The following is a 14,669-nucleotide window of genomic DNA, read 5'->3' as shown; positions in this document are numbered from 1 at the left end:
AATGTGTGTGGTTCACCATCTGTTGGAACGACAAAATCAATGCATTTTAATACTACAAATGTTTGTGATGTGCCATTTGTTGGAATGATAAATACAATGCATATGTCTCTGTTATATACCATTTGGTATGAGATTTGTTAAAGCAGTGTTAATGTTTCTGATGCGTCATTTGTTGGAGTGACTGATGATCTCACACACACACAGATACATCTATTTATTAAGATGAATTTCACAATGCATTGATTTATTGGTGTACTTACTTATCTATCCATTTCCAAGCCTTCTTATCCTGATTAGGCTGATGGAGCAGCTGGAGCCCCTCACAGCCTAGTGGTGTTGATAGTTTAAGCACTTACTGGGGGCCTGGCGGCCATTATCAGAACGTTATACAGAAGAAACTAGTTCTAAAATAAAGAACATATAGGTTGGTATATTCATATATGCATTGAACAGGTGGGAGAGGATCAGGGGATGAAGTCTCAGAAGCCCCCTCGTGATGTCATGGCAATCATTGGGCAGTCATCAGGCGCAAGGAACGACGCCAGCCTATCACAGGGTGAACACACGCACGGGCCAATTTAGTGATGCCAATCCACCAAAAACTCAGGGAGAACATGCAAACTCCACGGAGGGGGTACCGGGGACGGGTACTGCTGCGCCACCAGGCCGTTTGTGTTTATTCATTTATATCCATGAAATGTAGGAGACATGAGCAGAGAGAGAGAGAGATAGTGTAGTTGGCAGGATTAGATAGATAGATAGATAGATAGATAGATAGATAGATAGATAGATAGATAGATAGATACTTTATTAATCCCAAGAGGAAATTCACATACTCCAGCAGCACCTTACTGATACAAAAAACAATATTAAATTAAAGAGTAATAAAAACACAGTGTCAGGTGGAGAGTGCAAGGCAGGTATAACCGTCAATAACTTTGTATAATGTTACCTTTACCTCCCCGGTGGAATTGAAGAGTCGCAGTCACCCCCCCCTTGAAGCCCACTACGGTGAGTACTGCGCGTGTTCTTCATCCCGTCCGAAGTCGGTTCCTGCCTTGCGCACAACGTTGCCTGGTGAGGCTCATCCCCGCCCAGTCAGCTCGGTAGCTGCCGCCTCTCTTTCGCATCCCTTCCCTCCCGCCACACGTAACTCGACGTCATCGGCGGAGCCTGCGAAGTTCGAGCCGAGCGACCGACCGCGTCGGAGCCGCCAGTCATGAGAAAGCAGGTGACCTTCCTGGAGCAGCAAGAGCAGCGCGGCCACGGCAGCAGTCCGCACCCGGGGAGCCTGCGGAGAGCGGCGGCCAGCAGGTGAGGACGGGGCCGCCTGTTTGGCTTGGAGATTACAGCGCCCGCCGAGCATCACCGCGGTGTGGTGTTGTGTTGATCACGATGTATATAGCGCCTTTCAGCCGCACAGCTCTCACTTGAAGTTTCTCTCACCGTAGTTAAACGTCCTCGTCGCGATTAGCGGAGGCGTCACGCCATATCGCTTATCACCGTAATACTGACGGCGGCTGTCGCGGAGGGGCTTGAAGCAGCTTTGGCTGCTAGTGTTCGGCCGGAGTTCCCATAAAGTGGCTGTCGGGCTTTGTCCCCGAACTGATGGCACTCCGGTGACGTTTGCGTCCTTCTTACTCGCCAGGACCCCTCATTTTCGTTTTTATACAACGCCTGGCTTTGATGTGAAGATCTGGGTCACAGCGCTTTTCATCGGAGAATTGTGACCCCCCCCCTCTCTCTCTCTCTCTCACACCCCCCCCCCTCTCTCTCACCCCCCCCTCTCTCTCTTACACACCCCCCCTCTCTCTCTCTCTACACCCCCCCCCCTCTCTTATACTACGACTTTCACCCCGAGCTTACCGACCGAGGCAGTCACCCCTTTATATGGCACAACCACTCGGCTAAACGTCCACACTGTAGGAGCTTCCAAAACAATTTAAGGAGGCAGAAAACGCCATATAAGCGCTAGGGGGTCTGAATGGGTTTGGCCGTCCGATGGTCTGGCGGTGCCCTCCCCTCATGCGATACTGCCGACCCCTGAACTGAATGCGTGAGTTATAAAACTGGACGGACTGGGTTGAGATATCAATAAGGGGGGCGTATTAAGGTAAAAATCTTAGCAGTGGGTGGACCCCCGAAGATCCACTTTAGATATTAAGGGTGTAACCCCAGTGACTCACAAATGAACTAAAACTGTGGTCACGGGTTCAAGGTAAGAGAAAGAGGCCCCGAAGTGGGTTTCCGTACTGTACGCTGCCACTGTGAGGGTGCGAAACAAAGGGCCTGGGGTCGCGTTGCCCCACACAAGTGAGCTCTCTTTTGCCCCCCCCTCTCTTTATAGCAGCCCTTCCTCTGCAATGTCGCCCCCTGCTGGCCTCAAATGCTAATACAGTACACCCTAAGACACCGCAGGCAGAAACTCAGCAGCCCCTTAACACGTCGTCGTGATTCTCACCAAACGTGGTCTTCTACTCCAGTTCAGTTTTGGGGTTAAAAGCATTGAATTTAGGCGGAGCGGAGAGGACAGTGTGGCCCTCTAGTGGCCGTAGTGTGTCATATCCACATCAGTGTACCCCGTGCAGCCCTGAACAACTAACTATTGAGATATGACGAGAACAAGAACCTGAACAATGGGATTAATAAAGTATCTATCTATCTATCTATCTATCTATCTAACAATGGCATGGGATGGATGGAGCTCGCCCAGAAAGGCGCTATATACATTCGGCTCATCAGAGGATCGGTCCTTGAGCCTTGAGCACCCTGCTTAGGCTCCAACTGTTAAAATACGACAACACCTGCAAAAAGACAGGAGATAGACCTTACCATGAAAGGCGCTATAGCATATCAAGACTTTCAGAGGTTTAATGCTCATCACTTACCACGATGTGGCCTTGTTGGAGCGCCAACTGTTGAAAGAACAGTGTGACCATAATAGTTCTGCACCTGGAAAATGGCATGGGATGGAACTCAACCTGAAAGGCGCTATATAAAATCAGCCTCAGTGTCACTTCAGCTGCCAGGGGAGAAATGATAAGAAAATTACATCTGTAAAAAAAAAAAGGCATGGGATAGAACTCACCGTGAAAGGCGCTATATCATTCTGGCTCTTCACGGGTTTAATCCGCAACATTGACTGCTATGTGGGCTGACGGGGCGCCAACTGTTGAAATGTAACCATAACGGTTCTGCACTTGGGACAGAGTTCACCATGAAGGGCACAAAATGGCATCAGAATGTCAGGTTCACGCCTCACCCGCCAGAGACCACAGTATGACACGTGTAAAGCGCCTTCGGGTACTGCTCACCATAAAGGCGCTATATAAACTGTTTTGTGCTTTTCTTTCTCTGCCTCTAAAGGTCTGCTGGACATGGCTGCCTGCTGCATGCCGAGCACACGCCCGGTGAGTACCCTTCAGTGTTATCTCTGCGGCACCGGTGGGCACACGTGAAGTGTCTATGAGTCGCGCTGGGTGGGCCGCCGCCGGAGGGGGATGTCACAGGTGCTCTCACGTTACTGCCATGTGGCACCTCTGGCGGACCTTCTCATTTGGTTCATTTATAATTGAAGGGCCCGTCTTTGGGACATCAGGTCTTCATGTGACATTTAGAGTGACGGCTCGGCCTCGCTCTGCTCCTGGCACACACACACAATAACTTCTGATGGATTAGCCAGTGCGGCCATGCGGGTGGCGGCGGTGGGGGGCACAATTAAAACAAAGGAGCTACATAAACAAACGTGTGACGGGCGGACAGATGGACTTGGATTTAAAATGAGGAGATCTGGTCCATAATGGCCAATACTGTGAAAGGCGCTATATACAGTGCCACGGGTCCGGCCGCTTCTACAATTCAGGCTTAGCTAACAGACACTTTGAATTGGGCACATATAAAAATAGGACTAAAGTGCATGCCCTGAAAGGCGCTATATATAGTGAAGTGCCGTCTTTAACAGTGAAAGGCTCCTGCATGGCATGCAGCCTCAGATTCCCTTTTTTATTAACAATATAACAAATGCCAGGCTGGCTCATCGTGTGGCACTCAAAGCAGCTGTGCTTGAACCACCTAATAGTAAGGGGCACCATGCTGTACACATTAAAGAGCAGACACACAAAGCAAAGACTGTTTCTCTCGGAAAGCCTCCCACCTCCCCAGCGTCTTAGGCTGGGTGCTGCCAACAGTATCTTGGCACCGGGCACTGCGAGGGCGCTTAGCAACAGTAGCTAAGGCAGCAGGATGGCTCCCCGGGGGGCACCGGTAACCACCAGAGGATTATGAAACTCAACCCTGTGATGTACATTGGGCTGGCGTGTCTTCACGGACTGGGGTTGGCCGTTCCTGGGTCACACAGCCGGTGACAATCTAAGACCCCCCTCCTGATTTTGGTCCCCTTCCGGCCATCCAGACTGCTCATTTAGGACGTCAGAGCCCATTTTTAGCAGCAGGAACCCACCCTGGACAGGACGGGCCTGCAATCCATGTGACGTTACTGCGGTGTTGTGCTGTTTGGTATTCCGGTCAGTGCTTTCTGAGCCCAATGTGCAAGGCGCTATATCAAACTAAAATGAATTGTGGCGCAGGTACTCCAAAGCCCACACGCCTCGATTTCAGACTCGGTGTATGGAGTTAGCATGTTCTCCCTGTTTTCTTGTGGATTTGCACCCACTTAGCATCCTTGCCTTTAGGGGGGCTGACGAATCTGAATTGGCAGAACGTGTGGGTGTGGGAACCAAAATCGACTTGAGGTATTAAAAAACGGAAAAGGAGAAGATGAAACCCCAGCTAACCAATGTACTCCTTCCTCTGTTTGTCTGTCCTAGGACCACCGCCAGAGCACAGGGTGGCAGTCAGGCTCCACAGGCCCGTACCCGGCCCCTCCGCCTCACAGCTGGACCCTCCCCTGCTGAAGACGGTGCACATCCCCAAATCCATGATGGGCGCCCCCTTCCTGCAGGTACGCTTGTGCACATGTCTGACTGACTGAATGGCGCCCCCTGCAGGGCACACAATGCACTACGGAGAGTCTCTTTTGAGCCAATGGTCCAGCTGCAGACCCCCAGAGCTGCACTCCGCGTTAAGAGGTTGTGTGTCTGTAATGGCAGGCGAAACATCAAGTAAACCGCACTGCGGTGGTCTGCAGCTGGACCCTGGTCTGACCCAAATGGAGGGGTGTGCAGGACACACACAAGCCCCTCCATCTTGGCACTCCATTGAACTGTGGAGGGGATGTCACAGAGAGCCGAGTCCCACCGCTGCCATGTCACCAACTTAACTGGCGGCAATTCATGACAAATCCATGCCCATTTTCTTCATTTGCTATTATAAAATGACAGAGGAGCGCAGAAGCAGACAATGATGCCGTGGCGGCACAGCGATTAGGGTGGCCGTCTCACAGATGCACAGTCCGGTCATTGCACCCGTGTGTGTTTTGTTTGACTGCCCCCCTGGCCTCCCATATCTAAAGACCTGCGTGTGGGTCGTTGAGTGTTGGTTGGGGAGTTCATAGGTGGTCCTTCAATGCCCTTGTGCCCTATTCACAGCGGGTGGCTGACTTGTGCCCAACTGGTGCCCTGACAGGTTGTAGAGTGGGTGCTTAGGCTTCAGAAGACTGTGCCCTCCGCCTGCAGCCTTATTCCTTGGGGTTACATGGGTTTCTGAAACCCACCAGAGGCTGAACCCCAAAAATAATGAGAGCCTGTGTGACCCCTTGTAGCGAGGCGGAGTAGGAGACGGCGAGGACAGTGAAAAGCCCAACTGGGCACCATGGGCCGCTATGCTCGTTCTTACTCTGCAGCTACGGAGGGAGAAGGAAGAGCAGAGAGGGAGCAGCCCCCCGGAGTGAAGTCACCAAGCAGGTCACTGAAGTGGTGATGTACAGGGGAGTGGGGTCATGTCTTCACAATGGAAGAATCAACTCAAGACCACCTCTAAAGTGAACGCCCCTCGAGCACACGGGCGCCAGCCCTCATCTCACTGATCCACGCCCTCCATGGTGGGCCGCAGTGCCGTCACATTTTTTCAGCCCCCTGTCATGAAGATACACTCTGCGTCGTAGTGACTGTTCGAGTTTCACCTTCTCCAACACCTCATTCATTTATCAAAGCCCCTTATCCTGAGCGGGACGGTGGGGCAGCTATCCAAACCCACAAACAGAGGGCACGAGTCCAGTCAGAGAGTGAACGCACACGCACAAACACGCGTACGCACAAACACGCGTACGCACAAACACGCGTATGCACAAACACGCGTACGCACAAACACGCGTACGCACAGGTCAATCAACCTAAAGTTGGACTGTGGGAGGAAAACGGACCACCTGTAGGAAATATACACGGGCATGAAGACAAAATGCAAACTCCACACAAGATGGGCACGGCGGGCAAACCCCACTCTTCTGTGTTATGTGCTCCCCCCCACCCCCCACTCATCCCCTTTAGCAAGCCCACTAAGTCCACTGGAGACTCGACAAGAGGCCATCCCGGCACACAGGAAGGTGTAAGGCAGGAAACAGACATGGAGAGGGCAGCCCGTCCACCACAGGGACCACCGAAATGCAGAAACTCTGACCAGTTTAGACTCGGCTCTAAACTCGTGTTTAGAACATTCCGACACACACACCCCCCCCCACACACACACACACACGCACACACACAGGTAGATCATGCAAACTGTAAAACAACAAGGAGCGGCCGCAGGGTTCAATCACCAGACGCGGGCACACGAGGGGCCTACGCTGCCCCTTGTTCCTCAGCTCCAATTGACTTAACAGAATAAGCCCCACTAAGTTAACCTGAGACCACCACAGCACCTGTGAAGGATTTTAGAGTTGTTTAAAGCCCCAGCGATCATCTCACGTTTTTTCTTTTTCAGTACCCGGAATTGACGGCAGGGCAGAAGAAGTACCTGTGCAGCATCGCCAACATCTACAGCACCGAGGGCATGCGCGCGCTCATCAGGCGGCAGTACGCCAACATGCTACCCGAGCGCACAAGTGAGTACAGCCGGGCCACCACCTCCTCACCTGTGCCCACATCTGCCGAGTGCCCCTGGGGGGGTCCTGCTCACTTTATGTCAGCACACTACACGCTCTGCTGCCTCTTAAAGGTGACCCTTGAGTGCCCATCGTGGCCCACTGCCTGTGAGAAGCTCGGGTGCGAGGGGCTCTCTGCCACCCTTAAATACTTCACAGGTTGATCTGCACTGGGGTAATACAGACGACACTTGGGGGGGGGGGGGGGTCAGGTAGGGCACAATAACGGAAACAATGGCAAGTCACTAAACGCCATCTCCATAGGCGAGTCCTGTTAGGCTGAGTGCCACTTACTGCCAAGTGTCGGCCGTAAAAGAAGTTGGACAGAAACCGCTCCACGGGCTGGGGGCTCAAACTGGAGTTGTGTCGGTGGGAATTTGGAGCAAAAATAATTTACTTTTTCAGGGGGAACAATCTCAAAAATTAAATGACAGCATATGCTGAACTGCACTGACAAAATTAAACCCCCCGATTGGGACCGGTGGGACGCTTCAGAAGATAGCTGCTAAATGCCACGGCACCTTCTGAACGACAACAATATACAGTGGGACCTTCACAAAGCCAACGCCAGTGACATGGCTGCCACTCGGAAAGCATTTCTGTTCAGAGCTGTCATACAAAGTGGCAGAACATGGGTGTCGGGAGCACAAACCCTGACCACCCGTAGCCACGGCTGAGGAGGGGTCCTTCACCCCGTTTCTTACATGTGGGTGTGTTGATATTTTGAGTAACGCAAGCAAAGCCTCCATCGATCCTTCCGGTTCCCTAACCTGTTCATCCAGCACATCCCAGCAACCATCAGGCCCAAGGCAAGTTGCCAGTCCATGCCAAGGTGCCAATGGCGGCCTTTAACCCCCTACTGTTACTCGTGGCCTGAGATCCATGATGGTGCGGGCGGCCACCTTGTGGGAGTCTTTACATTACAGTTGTGTCAAGGCAAAGGAATACGAGGCCATTTCATAGGACCAGGTGTACCCCGTGGTGACGGCACTGACAGTGCAGCCGTGTGCCATGGACACCAGGACTGAAACTCCAGCGCCACCCACCTGAACTCACTGAGCCTTTATGGAAGGTTCTGGAGCACCGAGTGCCACAAAGCCTTTCAGCTCCCCCGTCTATCAAAGGACTGGAGCCGTGTCCTCGTCACCAATGGTGCGATGTGCCGTTACTGAGAGCACAAGACTTGTACGACAACATGAGCAGGGGTGACTCTCGTCATAGTAACACCCTGTAAGGCGCGTCTTTTAATCTGTCCACCCTCGATACTCATGCCAGGGCAGAGTAGTACCTGAGCAGAATTTCAGCAGGAAAGACCCTTTTCAAATGAGCGTACCACCTCCTCAGGACAGGGTGGTACAAGATGACCTTTTTGTTTTTTGTGGCAGGTCACCATGTCTTCCATGAAAATCGGTGCCCCCAGAGGACGCGAAACGAGCCGACAGCCCAAAGAAGCGCAAAAGCAGACGTGGAGCACGGAGTCAAGCGCTTGGGAAGCTGCCCGGCCAACACTCAGACGGCTCAGTGGGGCAAAACCATTCTTCCCAGGATAGTGGACCACCGGCAGAGGTCAGCAAGGGCTAACTTTAATTTGAAATGTGTGGCCGGGCTAAGCACAGCAATGTCCACTCCAACACAAGGAGGATCATTTAAGCCCCTTCATCTAATTAAACTGAGGACATTCCTGGTGTGTGCCCCCCATCACTGATTTGTGGCAGTGTGGGTAGAAGTTCATCTTCAGTAAAGAGGTAGTGTAGCCACACTAAAGCCTCTGAACTGACTAAGGCGGGTGTCTGTAAGTGTGCCCAGTAACGGACTCAAATGCCATTTAGATACGCTGTGTATGGAGAGTTGCCCCTTCAGAGGTGGTCATCTTCTAAGTGCCCCTCTCCACCCACTCACTGCCCACCTGATGAGAAAGGCAAGCTGTGAGCACAAAGGTTAAGATGGCACTCTTGTCAACTTCTTTTTTTGGTGTAGTTCAGAACAAACGTGTCATAAACCAAACTTTTAATTAAGTCCTACCACGGACATAAGGTGACAAAGCAAACACAGCTATCCAAAATGGCACTTGAGAAAGCAGACTCGAGCTGCAGGTCCCTGTCTTAACTTCTGCAGGTGACTGCAGCACAATTGGTGTTGCCCAGTGTGGCCACCAGGAGCTCCCCAAACACCCCGAGGGACACGTCCAGATCAACAAACAGCACTTTGTCTCTCCTCTCACCACCCCACTCCTCCTTTGGGAAGCTTCTTCCTCTTCCTCCTGACTCTTCCTCCCAGAGTGAAGTGGGATGGTCCCTTTTATGCTGCACCTGGGAGCACTTCAGGTGGCCCATCAGTAAGTAAAAGTAGGGCTCTGCAGTTCCCCCGGACCCCAACAGGGCTGTGCCAAACTCCACCTGCCATGAGGGAGGCCTGTGGGAATCCGAGGCACTGCTGCAACCCGGGTTGGGGTTTGAGGGGTGGGGGGCTGCCATCTAGCGCTCTGGGAGAGGCAATGTCCTGCACACATTTGCTTCCCCGGTCCTTCCAGTATACTGGCCTACAAGGCTGAGAACGTTCCCCAGCCTTCCGTCACAGCAGCAACAGGGAGGTGGGAGGGGCTAGGGGGTGGAGCCACTGAGTCACACACACAAAAAGATAAGTGACAAAAACAACACCACTCTCACCATTATGCCTGGGACCAACTGTGTCACCTGTGTGGTCACTCGAGTGTGCTGCTGGGACAGGCACACCATTCTTGCCTGCGGGCACAGCAAATGCTGCTCTGTGGCGATGCTTACAATTATCACAGCTACATTAAAAATGCAAAGTAATTCAGTCAGCACTCACGAGCACCCTCCGAGTCTCGTCAATGCTCGAGTGTTTAGTTTCAGTCACGGCTCTATGGCTTCTTCAGCTGTACGTGAATTTATAGTTACACCCCAGCTTGAAAAAGGATTCTGGTCATGTCTCGGTAGACTGCAGGCTTTCTCATATTACACTGGATATCCCACTCAGTGGCCACTTGATTAGATTGATATGCCCACTAGTCTGTAGCACCTCCTTTTACCTCCAGAATAGTCAGGTAAAATTTCGTTACATTGAACTGCCAGGGACTTAAAAACAATATTTCGTTGTAACGAGATTCTGTATTTGTTGCTATAGTGCTTTAACTTGCGTCCAGGCGTCTGCAATCATTTCAATTGCTTCTGCCGCATCCATTTTAATCTTCTCCTGTCTACAAGTTATGCTGACGAGAATTTTTCTCAACATTTCCTTGCGATAATTCACTTTCAGGGTGCGAATGATGCCCAAACCCAATGGCTGAAGCACTGCTGCGCAATTGGGTGGGAGGAATTCAACGCCAACATTATCTAAATGTGGAAGCCTGTTGTGGGCAGCACAGCTATCAATCAGGAGCCGAATCATCCTTTTCTTCTTCTTGTGAGGTTTCTGAACTCTTTTGGGATCCCCACCCAACGGGAACATCACGCTGAAGTGCGTCCCGGGCGGCTTTATTGGCCAATTCATGTGTAAGCAGCAGGGTTTGCAATGAAAAAATCCTCAGATTTTTATCCACAAACGCTTCAAAAATAACCTTCCGGCTGTCCTTCGGTGAAGGCATCAGACACAACAGTTGTAATTTATGAGGCAATAACAAAAATGAACATAAACATTACACCAATAATAATTTCTAGGAACATAAACAACTAATTTACAATTTATAATTATGTTTCGTTATCAATCCGAATGCGTTCTTCCTCTGCGCAGAAAACATCCCCACCTATCACTTGTACACCACACTGGTTCTGGTTTTCGCAAGCGTAATTATATTAAACTAATAATTACAACACGGCTTATCAGTTTGTCTATACTATATTCTTGTCTAGTTGACACTTATAAATAATTAAATGTGAAAAATTATTGCTGTTTCTCTATATATGAATAAATCGATGCAAAACGTATCTTAATTTTTCCTCTATACGTCATTTTAATTTTCTATTTAAGCAGGCTAACATATTCAGATATGTTAGAGGGTGGCAAATTGAAGCACCGAGTGGCATGAACTCGAGCTATGCCACTGTGATAAGCAGTTTCTAGAAGTAACAGATGGTCTAAAGTCCCTCTCTGCTTCCTTTGCCCTTTACTTGTCTTGCATTTACAGTGGCGTTTGCTTTTCTGTCTCATGCACATATTAAACAGACCGGCTGATTGTGCATCTTATCTACTTTTAATGGAAAAATATCACTGCCCGCAGCATTCTGGGTTTACAATTTGATTCATGACATGGTCAGATAGAGGAGTCTGTCCTAACAGCATAAGGTGTGGTGCAGAAATCAACTATGAAATGAATGCCAGTCCACTACAATGCACACTCAAGACCAATTAGGACGATTTAAAGTTGATGGTCAACTGAACTGCACAAGGTACCCAAAGAAGATGGACACGGGAATTTTACGACAGTAGGGCTACCCATAGGACCGCTGCACTGTCACTTAGGCTTTAAAAATGCAGGCCTGGACTAAAACAGAACTGTTTTTAACTTTCAGAAAGAAAACCAGCTCTGCAGCCACATCTCAAAGCAAGACCAGAACGGCAAATGCCAGCATAGAGACTTCCAAATCTTTCAAAGGTAAGTAGCACAATACGTTCAAGTTAAAGAAGGACTCTGCTATCACCCAAGCAAATTCGTTTTCTGGGTGTTGGGTGTTTGGAATTTGTGTGATCCCAAAGTTAACACAACAACCAGGAACGTCAGAGGCCTTGTTTGTAATGACCTTTCAAGATACACAAATCTGAACCTTGCTAGGCCGAGTAAAACAACTAAGAAAAAGAAAAGAAAAAAGAAAACAAAAATTAAGAACTTGTGGGGGTCTCTCTTTCCTCTGCTCTGACGCTGATCCTCTTGACTCTCTCTGTCACTCTGTCTCCACCCTCTCTAAGTTTCCAGCCTCTGTAATGTATTGTGTTAACTCCGCTTATAAATTTCAGTTTGACTCTGAGGCCCCTCTCCTCCCTGGATGCAGTAAAGCATAACGTAAAACGCTGGACACAAAATCCTAATTATTATCAACAAACCCAATTAAAATTTGTTCTCTGACTTCACCCTGCTCCTGTAAACACCATCTGAGGGTCCTGAACCCGATCCTCGTGTCACTTCTGCACATTGGGAGTCCCAGACACTTTTCTCCACATGTTCTGGTTCTGCCCTGCTGTTTTCCCCCCTTTGCACCCTTATAACTAACTCCTTGTCTTCGTTCTCTCTCTGTTAACTGAAGCTCTAATTCTTTAGAAGGTGTCCTCCCCTCCATCTTACCAGCAGAACCTTATCTGTTTAGGCACTCTTGCTGGCAGTCTCATGTTTCTTCTTGCTTCACAGTGAAATTCTCCCCAGACTGTTACTAATGATAATTGGGTATTTAACCTGTACAGTTTATTACACATGGAGTTATCTTCATTTCATATTAACAAAACTGTAATGAAAACTCATGAGGCCTGGCCTGCCGCTGTTCATAAAAACTACACAGGCCTGGCCTACCGCTGTTCAGTCCCTTACATCACTGCTGCTCATTAACGCTACTGTTGGTTCAGTGCTTCCTGACCCCCTGGGAGGTTGGTGTTATCAGGGTATGGTTTCTGATAGAAATGTTCTGTGCAATTTTGTTTAAAATTTACAATTTTTCAAATATTCAATAAATAATTGATCACAAAAAATGAGAAAAAAGCCAGGAGAAATCATTGCATTAATCAAACTTTAGGTGCATATAATTTTTTATATAAAAATACAGACTGTATACACACTAACTGAACCCTTTCAAAACACACCCTTCAAATTCAGAGTGGTCTGATGATTAATGGGCTGACAGAAACTTCTGAAGCTTTTAGAACAGTTAGAATCTTGTTATCTTCACAGATACGTATGGAAAGGAGAGCCCTGAAAAGGAGGACCTAAACCAGGAGGAAGAGTCACTGGATAGTAACACCGACATCTTAGCAGTCGAGGAAATGAAAGACAGTGACGCACAAAACCCTGACAACGGAACTGTGAATAAGGAAGACGGTGAAGCTGCCTGACAGCAGAGAAAAAAAAAAACCCCAAAGTGCTCAATATACCAAATTGTAGAACCCAATTTAAACTACAGAACAAGAAAATTGCTGTTTATATTGCTATTACAATGTGCAATTAGAGAGCACAAAATGTGTGTTTCAATGTTACTCCCTAAATACACCTGCAGCTGGTATATTTTCTCTATTCAATATGTTAATCCATGTTCTCCCCGTGTCTGCGTGGGTTTCCTCCCACAGTCCAAAGACATGCAGGTTAGGTGCATTGGCGATCCTAAATTGTCCCCTGTGTGTGTGTGTTTGTGTGTCCTGCGGTGGGCTGGTGCCCTGCCCAGGGTTTGTTTCCTGCCTTGCGCCCTGTGTGGGCTGGGATTGGTTCCAGCAGACCCCTGTGACCCTGTAGTTAGGATATAGCGGGATGGATAATGACTGACTGACTGAATATGCCAATCAAAATAAACTTTGATATGCTTAACACAACATGATATCCTAAAACCCACTCCTGATAATACCAGTTAACCCAGCCTGGGCAGCTTTGGCATATGAGAGCAGAGTTGGCGCTGCCACTGAAAAGTCCGCACAAAAAGGGAGGAAGTGCAGCTGCCAGACAGACAAAGACAGCACTCTGGATTAAAACCCAGGTAAAAAAAGCACCAACATTTGTGCCACCATGTCAACCTACATGTAATTTATTCATAATACCGCAAAATTTGTTTTTAACAAAGGAAAATAAAAAAAAAAGGTCATGGTATAAGACAGTCACATTTCTCTGTTACTTTTAACAAAGTTCCTTGTAAAGTGACTTACTTGACTCTGTGCATTCACCAGCAGTGATGACACGTATTTGGCGACACCTCTTTAGATTGCATTGTTACCGTTAGTCGTCTTCTTTTTTTTTTCTCCATTCACTGCTGTTTTGAAATAAAATGCAATACATAAAAAAAACAAGTAAAAAAATCTTGTGATATCCAAAACGCAGGCAGATACAGAATTGATTTCTTCACACTCAAGACCTTACTATGCATCGATTAATACAGCTTAGAATTAGAAGCGTATAATTCCATTAATTCCTGCCTGCACTGATTAAGAGCACAACTTTGATTAAATAAGGGCTTCACCCACAAGCAAGAAATGGTCTGCAATTACGAAACAGTCGTAGACGCACTTAGGGAGATCAAATCATAAACAGTTGCTTTTTTACTTTTACTTGGAGAACAACAGTAAAAGGCATAAACTTGTATGGAAAATAAGTTAATTTATTTATTAATTTACTATTGCCTAACAGAGCACCACATACATTTACTAACGTTTATCATACAGGACCAAGATGTTTCTGAATGTCACCCAAATATGAAAGGATGCAAAATTCTATGTAAGAAACAAAGTATGCCCCAGTAACTCTAGGACATGTTCAATGGGCACCAAGCCTAAAAAGTAATAAAAAGAATGCTCAGAGTATATATGCAAATAAAAAGAAAACCTATGTAAAATATATAAATGTACACTATAAAAAGCTTAAAAAATTATACTGCATCCTTTCAAGTTAGCATAAACCTGTTCATGTTTTCAAACCACATTCCTTACCAGT

The 14,669-nt window shown here is 48.2% G+C and overlaps 1 protein-coding gene across 1 annotated transcript; it reads left to right on the top strand.

Annotated features, from left to right (window-relative positions):
- Nucleotides 1–4,785: 4,785 nt before the first annotated feature.
- Nucleotides 4,786–13,283, top strand: LOC114668887 (protein FAM216A). The gene is made up of 5 exons (XM_028824898.2): nt 4,786–4,960; nt 6,877–6,997; nt 8,422–8,602; nt 11,566–11,648; nt 12,930–13,283. The coding sequence occupies exons 1-5, from the start codon at nt 4,796–4,798 to the stop codon at nt 13,088–13,090; spliced, it is 711 nt and encodes a 236-aa protein (XP_028680731.2). The 5' UTR covers nt 4,786–4,795; the 3' UTR covers nt 13,091–13,283.
- Nucleotides 13,284–14,669: the final 1,386 nt, after the last annotated feature.

The sequence above is a fragment of the Erpetoichthys calabaricus genome, chromosome 18 (genome assembly GCF_900747795.2).
Source record: "Erpetoichthys calabaricus chromosome 18, fErpCal1.3, whole genome shotgun sequence".
Taxonomy (NCBI): Eukaryota; Metazoa; Chordata; class Cladistia; order Polypteriformes; family Polypteridae; genus Erpetoichthys; species Erpetoichthys calabaricus.
The sequence above is the reverse complement of the archived record's forward strand: the minus strand, read 5'-3'. Positions and strand labels throughout refer to the sequence as shown.

Bases quoted from the DNA above. Each gene is read 5' to 3' on its own strand.
- LOC114668887 (XM_028824898.2), top strand. From the start codon at position 4,796: ATGTACTCCTTCCTCTGTTTGTCTGTCCTAGGACCACCGCCAGAGCAC. The intron at 6,998-8,421 runs GTGAGTACAGCC...TTTTTGTGGCAG, and splicing joins CATGCTACCCGAGCGCACAA to GTCACCATGTCTTCCATGAA. The intron at 8,603-11,565 runs GTCAGCAAGGGC...TTTAACTTTCAG, and splicing joins ATAGTGGACCACCGGCAGAG to AAAGAAAACCAGCTCTGCAG.